General features: G+C 37.2%; 1 protein-coding gene and 1 pseudogene across 1 annotated transcript; one reads left to right on the forward strand and one right to left on the reverse strand.

Annotated features, from left to right (window-relative positions):
* Window positions 1-372: 372 nt before the first annotated feature.
* On the reverse strand, window positions 373-11,083 carry LOC126625503 (glutamate--cysteine ligase, chloroplastic-like; annotated as a pseudogene).
* Window positions 11,084-11,348: 265 nt separating this feature from the next.
* LOC126625504 (probable indole-3-pyruvate monooxygenase YUCCA8) lies at window positions 11,349-12,035 on the forward strand. Its single transcript, XM_050294580.1, has 2 exons — window positions 11,349-11,381; window positions 11,517-12,035. The coding sequence occupies exons 1-2, from the start codon at window positions 11,349-11,351 to the stop codon at window positions 12,033-12,035; spliced, it is 552 nt and encodes a 183-aa protein (XP_050150537.1).

A 12,035-nucleotide genomic window follows, 5' to 3' on the forward strand; every position in this document is an offset into this window, starting at 1 on the left:
CCTGTGCAACCAAAGGCTTGTCACCAGGAAGTGTGGGCTTGGAAACAAGTCTGGACTCTTAACATAGAGTCGACCTATGAGTTCTTAAGAAGCACCTCCTGGAAGGATTGAAAACAAGTCTGGACTCCATTAGAGCAGACCTCTGACTTTCAATTGCCGATGTGTGGATCTTCACATGTGAACCACGTGAGGTTACACGTGAGGGGGCGTGTTAGCTATCTCATATCAGTGGATTCAAAGAAAAAGTAACGACTTTAAATAGGATTACCTTACTCTAACTAATACAGAGATATTTTGTAATAAAACTCTACACCTAATAGATTGGACATGTAGTAACTATATCAAGTTGGGAACAGTATCAGTGTCGTTAGATTAGGATCCCGGACCCGTCGATCTAAAAACTCCAACAATCCCAGTACAGTCAAAATGCCTCTTGTTCCGATAAAGAAAGTACATGGGGATATCGAGAGCATATTCAACATGCTCGAACCTGCGTACAAAAAAAAAAAAAATTAAGAGGAGAAAATAAAAATAACACCAACGAAATGCATTTAAAGGTTTGTACACCTATTAAAAACAAAAACTATCTTACCCAAAGGATTCCTCAAAAACCAAAGGGAATCATGCCAGTACGATCCTTGTCAGTATCGGTCCAAATTTGACTGTTCGAAAAAGTTGCACATTCAATACAGACGCCATGTATCAACCAATAAACATAGAGATGCCATGAAGAAGAGAAAATTGTGCCGAAATGACATGCATCTCCAATTGCATAAGACAGGAAAAACAGAATCAAAGAAACCTTCTCATGCTAAGAAATGAAAGTTATAGGATGGGTACTAGTTCAACTTAGATGAGGTGAATAGGTTCGAATTTAAAAATTCAATTCAATTTTCAATGTAGTTTTCACATCGACAATACATATCAAATCATCATCATACTCATATGTAGTTAAAATGATAAATAAAATGTGCACACATAATGTAGGATTTAACGAGGCAAAACCACCACTAGAAAAATTATCAGGCTCCCAAGTCAGGATAAACACTAAGAGAAATGAGTACAGAAAGACTTACAAAACTCATAAACTAAGCAAACATACTAGTAGGAAGTTTTGTCTCTGGGTTTTGCAACTCAATCTCTCTTCAGCCTTCGAGTGGAAGTGACACGATACTAACGCAGCTGTCAATCATAATCTCCTCGAACTTTGCAAGATACTAACGCGATCATGCATAATATATGTATGAAGTGTATGATTTAAAATGATAAATCAACTATGAGAATCACAATAAACATTTTCATAGTTGTTACGATTGAAAGATCAAGAAAATATGATTTTTCGTTCAAAAACACATGCTGCTCTCGGTACATCAATATTGCCAGCAAATATATGTATGCGTACTTGACTCTAAAAGCTTCCGGCAACAGTGAAGTGCAAAATCTATATCTGATGCATGCGGCTACTCTAAGATCTGTTAGAAAATTAATATTTAAATATTAGTATTATTAATTTTAAAATATTAAATATTAAAGTGAATGAAAATTAAAATTGTCATGGATGGGTTTGACCGGCAGTTTTCAAGGGTTATGTATGTTTGAAAGGTCACAGCCATTGTGCTTTTTGGAAACAGATGCAACTTTGAAAAAGGTTGCAACTTTGTCAGACACAGTCTTTGTGTTGCAGACGTAATGTTGAACAAAGGGATGCATCCTTTGTGCCTTGGAAGCAGACGGAACCTTTAGTTTTGGAAAAGCAGACACATCCTTTGTCTTTTGGAAAGCAGACACAATCTTTGAAAATGGGGCATGTCAATGCCTATAAATATACTACCAAGTCAAGCATTTTAGATATACTTTGCATTCAGAAATCATATAGAAATTAAAGTAGTTTAGTGTTCAACAAAGAGAGAGTTTTAAACACTTTTGGTTCGCTGTTCTTTGTGGATTGGAGTGCTACTTCTGCAAAGAAAAAGATCGTTGTATCCTGGGAGACATTTGCCAACGCAAACCTTGAGGCACCACTGAGGGGCAATCTTGTTTTAAGGCTATAGAATCAAATTCTAGCCTCGATCTCTTAAGGTTCTTCTATTCCTTGTTCTTCTTGCATTTGTAGAGATTTTATTGTGTATTATTTAATAATTTATAATAAAATATATAGCAATTTTTCCATAACTTTTCCCAACAACTTAAGACAAGAATTGAATTTTGTATGTTCTTTCTTGCGTCCAATATTGTTATGCATATTGATTACAATAGTGCTGCCTATATATTAATTGATTATTCGAAGATATATATTGTGAGGCAGTACATTTGCATTATAGTACTGATTAGTATTTGCATTTTATATATGAAGCATGATTCATGATTATGATAGTAATTTCGATGCATGCTCATAAATTAATATGATTAATTACTTAGTTGTTTGTTTGTTTGACAAACCAATTTTAGATATAGCAAATAAATCTTATTTTTTCAAACAATATCTTCCAGTTTTGTTAAATTGTTATATTTTATTAGCCAAGTTTAATTAAATAATCTTGTGGGTTACAGTGTTAAGAAACTAAAGTCTGTTTGTTTCATAATACTTTGTTGCTTTAATTACAATATATTTATCTGTGTTATCTTTCTCTCTTAAGGGAAAATAGATGATGCTAGTAATTCTAGTAAATTGGGCAGCACGTCAATTGCGAGTGTTGTGCCCGTGGTGATCCCAACTTCCACCAATCATGGTGAGAAGCCTAAGAAGTTCAATGGGACAAACTTCAAGAGGTGGCAACAGAAAATGTTATTTTACCTCACCACTCTGAACTTGGCAAAGTTTCTGACTGAAGATGCGCCTGTGTCTGGAACTACCGCAGAAGAAGTGGCTGCAGTAGATGCATGGAACCATTCTGATTTTCTTTGCAAGAATTACATCCTCAATGCATTAGATAATGCACTATACAATGTGTATAGTCCAATTAAAAATGCAAAAGCCTTATGGAACTCTCTTGACAAGAAATATAAAACTGAAGATGTTGGCAGGAAGAAATTCGTGGTCGGTCGATTTCTTGACCACAAGATGACAGATTCCAAGAAGGTTATCAATCAAGTCCAAGAGCTACAACTTATTCTTCATGAAATACATGCTGAAGGGATGTCGCTAAGTGAGACCTTTCAAGTGGCTGCAATAATTGAAAAATTACCTCCTACTTGGAAAGATTTCAAAAATTATCTCAAGCATAAGCGCAAAGAGATGGGACTTGAGGATTTAATCGTAAGATTAAGGATTGAGGAGGATAATCGTTGCTCTAAAAAGAAGTATAACAGTCAACTTATGCAAGCCAAGGCACACATTGTGGAGGGTGGGTCAAAGAATAACAAAAAGAGGAAGCATTCTGGTGAAAGTTCAAGCCAAGGGAATTCTAAGAAGTTCAAAGGCAAGTGCTTTGTTTGCAACAAGACAGGACACCGTGCTAGCGAATGTCGAAACTGCAAAGGCCAAGACAATTCAAAAATGAAGAATAATGAGGTACACATAACCGAGGAAGAGAGGTTGTCCCAAGAGATATTTGACATAAATCTTGCGGCCGTGGTATCTGAAGTCAATATGGTGGGAAACACTAAGGAATGGTGGGTTGACACTGGGGCTACTCGCCACATTTGCTCTGGTAGAAAAATGTTTACCACCTATCAAGAAGTTACTCATGGAGAGCAACTATTCATGGGGAATTCTTCTACATCCAAGGTTCGAGGCCTAGGAAAGATAATTCTAAAGATGACTTCTGGAAATGAACTTACTCTTAACGATGTGTTTCATGTGCCTGTTATCAGAAAGAACTTGTCTCCGGACCATTGTTGAGCAAAAATGGTTTCCGTTTGGTTTTTGAGTCTGATAAGTTTGTACTAACTAAGAGTGGAATGTATGTTGGGAAAGGATATCTCAGTGATGGTCTTTTCAAAATAAATGTAATGACTGTTGTACCCAAAATTATCAATAAAGTTAATTCTTCAGCTTATATTGTGGAATCGCCAAATATATGGCATGGGAGGTTAGGACATGTAAATTATGATACTATCCGTAGGCTAATTAACATGGATCTATTACCTAAGTTTCATATTGATATAAGTCATAAATGTGAAACTTGTGTGGAAGCAAAGTCAACTAAAGCACCTTTTCACTCTGTTGAAAGAAGGACGGAACCTCTCGAATTAATTCATAGTGATATCTGTGATCTAAAGTTTGTGCAAACTAGAGAAGGCAAGAAATATTTTATTACTTTCATAGACGATTGCACAAGGTACTGCTATGTGTATTTGCTAAGAAGCAAAGATGAAGCCTTAGAAGCGTTGACAAATTATAAGAATGAAGTTGAGAATCATCTTAGTAAAAAGATAAAGGTTATAAGAAGCGATAGGGGAGGTGAATATGTTGCACCCTTTTTTGAATTTTGTACTCAGCATGAGATTATTCACCAAACTACTGCTCCTTATTCAACTCAACAAAATGGAGTTACTGAACGCAAAAATCGTACATTGAAAGAAATGATGAATGCTATGTTGATAAGTTCTGGGGCAGCTCAGAATTTGTGGGGAGAAGCATTGCTTACTGCAAACCACATTCTCAACAAATTACTTCACAAGAAGTTAGATAAAACACCTTATGAATTATGGAAAGGCAGAAAACCTTCTTATAAATTTCTCAAAGTTTGGGGGTGTTTAGCTAAGGCAATGGTCCCTGATCCTAAGAAGATTAAAATAGGACCTAAAACCATTGATTGTGTTTTCATTGGTTATGCCATAAATAGTGGTGCATATCGATTTCTTGTACATAAATTGGATAATCCCGAAGTACATGTTAATACAATATTTGAATTAAGGAATGCTACATTCTTTGAAAACGTATTTCCATGGAAAATTGCAAAAGAACAAAGTTCTTTGAAAAGAATTTATGATGACTTTAATAGCAGTCATAAAGAAAGTAATGATAATTCTATAGACCGAGAACATGTACAAGATATTGAACCAAGACGTAGTAAGAGGGCTAAGACATCAACGTCTATTGGACCTGATTTTCTTACTTATGTATTAGAAAATGAGCCTCAAACGTATAAGGAAGCTATATCCTCTCCAGTAGCTCCATTTTGGAAAGAGGCTATTAATGCTGAAATTGAATCCATCATGCAAAATCATACATGGGAATTGGTGGATCTTCCTCCTGGAAATAAACCTTTTTATAAATGGATTTTCAAAAGGAAAATGAAAGCAGATGGATCTATTGACAAGTACAAGGCAAGACTTGTCGCCAAAGGTTATAAGCAAAGAGAAGGCTTAGATTATTTTGATACATATTCACCAGTCATGAGGATAACATCCATCCGTATGTTGATTGCTATTGCAGCAATTCATAATCTTGAGATTCATCAAATGGATGTCAGGACTGCTTTTCTAAATGGTGATTTGGACAAGGAAATTTATATGGAACAACCTGAAGGTTTCATAGTGCATGGCCAAGAGAGAAAGGTATGTAGACTTGTTAAATCACTTTATGGTTTAAAACAAGCACCTAAGCAATGGCACCATAAGTTTGACACTGCAATGTTGTCAAATGGATTTAAAATAAATGAGTGTGACAAATGTGTTTACACTAAAACCATAGAAGAGGGATATGTCATTATGTGTCTATATGTCGATGATATGCTAATTATTGGTAGTAATCATGAGATTATTAAATCTACCAAAAGAATGTTGGCTAGTAAGTTTGATATGAAAGATATGGGAGTTGCAGATGTTATACTAGGAATCAAGATTTCTAGAACGTCTGAATGACTAATTTTATCTCAATCACATTATATTGAGAAAATACTTACAAAATTTAATAATTATGCAAGTAGTCCTGCAAAAACACCATATGATGTCAATTTGCATTTATCAAAGAATATTGGTCAATGTATATCTCAAAGTGAATATGCACGAATAATTGGTAGTCTAATGTACATTACAAATTGTACACGTCTAGACATTGCATATTCAGTTAACAGATTGAGTAGATACACAAGTAATCCTGGAAATGATCATTGGAAGGCAATTGCAAGGGTTCTTGGTTATTTGAAATTTACGCAGAACTATAGATTGCACTTCACAAGATATCCAGCAGTACTTGAAGGCTATTGTGATGCTAACTAGATATCTGATACACAAAACTCGAAGTCCACGAGTGGATATGTGTTTACTCTGGGAGGCAGAGCCATCTCATGGAAATCTTCTAAACAAACATGTATAGCTAGATCTACTATGGAATCTGAGTTCATTGCTTTAGACAAAGCAGGGGAAGAAGCTGAATGGCTTCGTAATTTCTTAGAGGATATTCCCAAATGGCCGAAGCCGATACCCGCCATATGTATACATTGTGATAGCCAATCAGCGATTGGAAAGACACAAAATCATATGTATAACGGTAAGTCTCCACACATATGTCGTAGGCATAATACCGTTAGGCAACTTCTCTCAAGTGGTATAATTACCATTGATTACATAAGGTCAAAAGAAAATATAGCGGATCCGTTTACTAAAGGTTTGACTAAAGAGCAAGTTTATAAATCATCGAGGGGAATGGGTTTAAAGCCTATGTCTTAAGAATCGCCATAATGGCAACCCAACCTAGCTGATTGGAGATCCCAAGATCTAGGTTCAAAGGGACAACCGAATTGTGGATGGAGATAATCTCCTACCCATGTCCTATGATGAAACAGTGCTATCTGCAGCGTGTTTAGGATAAGCTTTGCTTTTAATGATTCCTATACTTGGAAATAACAAGTGGAGTATTGTGCAGGATACTCTTAATGGGATATCACCTACATGAGTGTGAAAAGTGGCCGTTTCTATGAGAATTACAAGGCTAAATTCTCTAAAGCACTCAGGATTACCGGGAATTGTTCAGGGCCAAAATGAACACAACCGTAGAACCATATGTGTTCGGAGGAATACCGTGTGAATATTATTGTCTTGGTTTACATCAACGGCTGAGCAGTTCAAGACATCGCGTTCACTGATTAGCTAGTAAATCCGATAATATTTCACTAAGGAAGGTTCAAAGCCAAAAGCTACCTCTCCTCATATAGTATTTGTCCAATTAAACTCTCTCTAAGTGCTTGCATCGTCATTTGCATTAAATTTTGTTAATTTCCATTCATGTGGGGATTGTTAGAAATTTAATATTTAAATATTAGTATTATTAATTTTAAAATATTAAATATTAAAGTGAATGAAAATTAAAGTTGTCATGGATGGGTTTGACCGGCAGTTTTCAAGGGTTATGTATGTTTGAAAGGTCACAGCCATTGTGCTTTTTGGAAACAGATGCAACTTTGAAAAAAGGTTGCATCTTTGTCAGACACAGCCTTTGTGTTGCAGACGCAATGTTGAACAAAGGGATGCATCCTTTGTGCCTTGGTAGCAGACGGAACCTTTAGTTTTGGAAAAGCAGACACATCCTTTGTCTTTTGGAAAGCAGACGCAATCTTTGAAAATGGGGCATGTCAATGCCTATAAATATACTACCAAGTCAAGCATTTTAGATATACTTTGCATTCAGAAATCATATAGAAATTAAAGTAGTTTAGTGTTCAACAAAGAGAGAGTTTTAAACACTTTTGGTTCGCTGTTCTTTGTGGATTGGAGTGCTACTTCTGCAAAGAGAAAGATCGTTGTATCCTGGGAGACATTTGCCAACGCAAACCTTGAGGCACCACTGGGGGGCAATCTTGTCTTAAGGCTATAGAATCAAATTCTAGCCTCGATCTCTTAAGGTTCTTCTATTCCTTGTTCTTCTTGCATTTGTAGAGATTTTATTGTGTATTATTTAATAATTTATAATAAAATATATAGCAATTTATCCATAACTTTTTCCAACAAGATCTTCAATGCATATATACATATGTGACTCAAACACAACGCAACCACAGCAGCCTTTTCTTTTGCAAAACACAAAACAATTTTTCTCAAATGAAAAGTCACTGATGACAAATCACATTAAAAACTCTTAGGGTATGTTTGTTGCACCGGACTATTTCGGACTAGACTTAGCTTTATAGACTAAGCTAAACTGGCTTAGACTAGACTAAGCTAAATTGATTTAGTGAAGCATTTGGTGCAAAATAGGATTAGAAGGCAAGATAATTAATCAACTCTAAAAAATTATATTATTTCATTTATATCTTTTTAATACTTAATTATTAGTTTTATCATTTTATTTTTGGTTTCTAGAGTCTTCTTCATCTCTTCCTCCCCTCCCTATTTTTTTTCCTATTTTCTCTGTCCAACTCTAGAAGCTAGATAGCTCCATAACGCATGACAAACAAATCCCTCCCATCCTGTTTGAATTCCAAACTGAATCGATCTAGAAGAAAAAACGCATAAGATAAAGACAAAAGCAAAAGTTGGATCCCATTTGAAACCCAAATCGATTCCCTCGAATCCCTCAAAATCACAACCTCCTCCTCCCCCCACCACCACTACACCCTTCTCCCAGTTAACTACCACAACAGCCCAAGTCACAGATGATGAGAAAAACCAATCCTCATCGCCTTTTTCCGACTTCCTGGGTTCAATTTTAGAAGCCATTGAGGCCATGAAATCGCTTCTGCAGCAGAAGCTAAAAAACGATGAAGACGATGAGGCACTCAAGATCTTGCAATGCTTAGAGTGGATGTTCATAATAGATAGGGTTCTCACTGATATGGGCGAAAACAATGGGAAGATGAAATGGGACTGCTAATCCCAACCTTTTGCACGGTATTAGTAGTGAAGCCCTTAGCGAATGCGAGTCCCATCTAATCCCATTAAACCTAGTCCATTAATCGCACCAAACAAGGGACTAGGACAGTACCTAAGCCAATCCTAACTCATCCTATCTAACGAGGCCAAAAATGCAAATGTAGCTTTACATGCAATTTTTGTTGCAATAAATGCAAAGCATAAATATATATATATATATATATATATATATATGTGTGTGTGTGTGTGTGTGTGTGTGTGTGTGTGTGTGTGTGTGTGTGTTTGTGTGTGTGTGTGTGTATTAGACTCCAAAAACATGCAGCAACAGAAAAGCAGAAAACCTTTTAATGCATGAGGTTTGTTGTACAACAACAATTCAAAACCCATAAATCATGCATATGACAGCACCAGCAAAATGTCAAAAACAAAGATGAAAAATGAAGCCCTACTGTGATGCTGCTCTATTCTTCTGTGTTATGCGGCAGCCACCGAAATGCTCTAATACTGACCTGGTTATATTTATGCGGCATCAAACACTTACGAACCTAGACCCCTATATATATATATATATATATATATATATATATATATATATATATATATATACATATATTTAGCAATTAGGTTAACATACGAACCTGAAGATCACGTTGACCAAATAAGTGATACACCTAATCACTAATTCAGTTAAAGATGATGGGATAAATATGTAACCTGATAAGGCTGAAAACCATTTGACTTTAACAGATGTTAATTATGCATAAGACACCTAAGTCATGCTGCAAGGACCTATAGCATATATGCTAGGGTTTTTTTTATTTTATTTTTTATGTTGACTTGTATCGGGGGCCTTTTAACATTAATAAAATTAATCCAAATTAATATAAATTTAGACTATATGAATGTATATGCATGTCGAACTTACCTCATAGATGTCTCTAAAACACTTGACATTCTTGTGCTTAAGAGCACGAGAGACAAACTTAGACTAAACTAATCAAAACTGACATACACTAGTCTAAGACATTACAGAGTTTTGTTCAGGGATTGCCAATTTTACTCTAACAAGAAAACTATTAGGCTTTCCTTTAGTGAAAGGTGAAAATGCAAATAGAGCTGTTGCAATCTGTTCCATTTGTTGAAAGTTTAGATACCATATAAGCAGAAAAATGTACACCGAAAACAAGTTCAGTGTTCTCACAGGTTGCAAAGCAAGCGCGAAGTTTCTTTATCATGTCCGCTTCAAAACTAAAGTCCAGATTAACCTAAAAAAATGAACAAAGAAGTTGTTCTTAGTTTAAAAGATACTGCCTCCTGATCAGCTTAGCTTGTAAAAATCATCTTATTTGTGCAGTGCAAGTCCTGAACAGTCAAATCAAGTCTAAGAGAGCCAACTTTGGGCATGTAATTTGTAATGATCTCGTATCTTTCCTGAGCCAAAATGTACTCGATCAATACGTAAATAATTAAAATACAAAATTGCAGCATGAATTTGAAAATGAGTCTTTGATATGTAGCCAAAATTCAACAATACCTTAGGCATCATAGGTATTATTGAATTATAAGTATTGTTTATACCATATTTAAGGCCTCGTATTTAGATCTCGTACAAATACTCAGGGGACTTAAATGTAATTATGGGATAAAGGAAGGGGCAAATATGTAATAAGTGAGGAGTCCTTATTCTATAAAAGGACCCCTCACCCTCACAATTGGGGAGGCTCATTCTCACCATCAGAGGCCATTTCTGAAGCCTCTCCTCATCCCTCTCAAAGCTTCCTCACACCCCCTAAGCTCTAAGCTCTCTCTCTCCCTCTTCAACAGAGAAATAAATACATAATCAGTGTGGACGTAGCCCAAACCTTGGGGTGAACCACGATAACTCTTGTGTCATTTACATTTTATGCAGATTCACGGTCGGATTTACGTTGTTCCAAGACCATCCGGTTTTGTGCATCAACATTTGGCGCCGTCTGTGGGAAACGACACAAAAAGCTATGTCGGTTCTCTTTCATTTTTTCATCTCACCACCGTGAGACCTCACCACACTCCACCTTGAATCTGCAGAATCTGCAAAAACCCAACAACCCAAAGCTTTCCCAGAAAACCCACGGAGCCACCAGATCCCTCACTCCCACTCCAATCATGTCTCTTCAATTTTAAGCAGAACCCATTTCAGATTTCAAAAAACCCATTATAAAGAAACAGAAATCATGTCATGGAAATAATATACACCTTCCTGTCCAATCGCCATGTCAAGGCCCAAGGCGTCAATTGCCTGAAGTCCATATCTACCTTCAGGGACCACTATCCTTGCTTTTGGATCCATAGACTCAGTTTTACCCGTTGAAGGATCGAACCAACCACCCACCTGTCTCTCCTCTCTCCCGACGATTCAAAACAGTACACTTCTCCTCTCTCAGCTACCCCTAGGGTTTCTCTTTCTAATGGCGTCGGTGCAGAGCTACCTCTCTGCGTTTTTCTTCCATAAACTTGTGCTATTCGACTTCGTCTTCTTCGCCGTCGTCGGCCTTCCCTTCCACCGCCACCACTGCACCTGTTTCCGTCGGTAGATCACCGCAGTGTCGCCGGAAATGCTACGGAGACGGGAGAATTCGCTTCCAGCGGTCCGTATGCCGAGCGATGGTTCAGCAGGACGTTCCCAGAGCTACTGCTGACTATGCTAAGGAAATGGAGAGACTTTCCGCTAAAGAATCGCTTCTTCTCGCCACTTTTCTTTTTATGGAGGCCTTTTGACGCAGATACTTGACTTTGAGCAGCGGAAGAGGCAGCTAGGGTACGATGAGACAAGCGGTTTCTGGAGAGTCAAGACCGTTACCTCAACCGAGTCGACCCGGTCTGAGGTTGAGTACATTTGCAGGTGGCTCATCGTTGCCATCGGCGAAAATGCCGAGTGTGTCGTGCCAGAAATCAACGACTTGTCGGAGTTTGGAGCTGAAGATATGCACGCGTGTGAGTACAAGTCTGGTGAAAATTTCAGGGAAAAGAAAGTACTTGTTGGGTGTGGAAACTCCGGCATGGAAGTCTCTCTTGACCTCTGCAACATCAGAGCCTTGTCTTCTTTGAAAGACTTGAAGTCCAAAAAGTCTCTCTCTTTCAAGCTTCACGGCGGCGGCGGCACTGCTGGCGTTCCTAAAGAGTTCAGATGCCTTATTTCCGGAGAGCTCATGGCCGACCCTGTTGTCTTAGCCACAGGAAAGGATGAAAATGGTTGCATTACTATGGATGAACTGGCGACAGTGATTCGGTCTCTGGATTAG

The sequence above is a fragment of the Malus sylvestris genome, chromosome 6 (genome assembly GCF_916048215.2).
Source record: "Malus sylvestris chromosome 6, drMalSylv7.2, whole genome shotgun sequence".
Lineage (NCBI taxonomy): Eukaryota > Viridiplantae > Streptophyta > Magnoliopsida > Rosales > Rosaceae > Malus > Malus sylvestris.

Bases quoted from the DNA above. Each gene is read 5' to 3' on its own strand.
- LOC126625504 (XM_050294580.1), top strand. From the start codon at position 11,349: ATGCTACGGAGACGGGAGAATTCGCTTCCAGCG. The intron at 11,382-11,516 runs GTCCGTATGCCG...CTTTTGACGCAG, and splicing joins GGGAGAATTCGCTTCCAGCG to ATACTTGACTTTGAGCAGCG.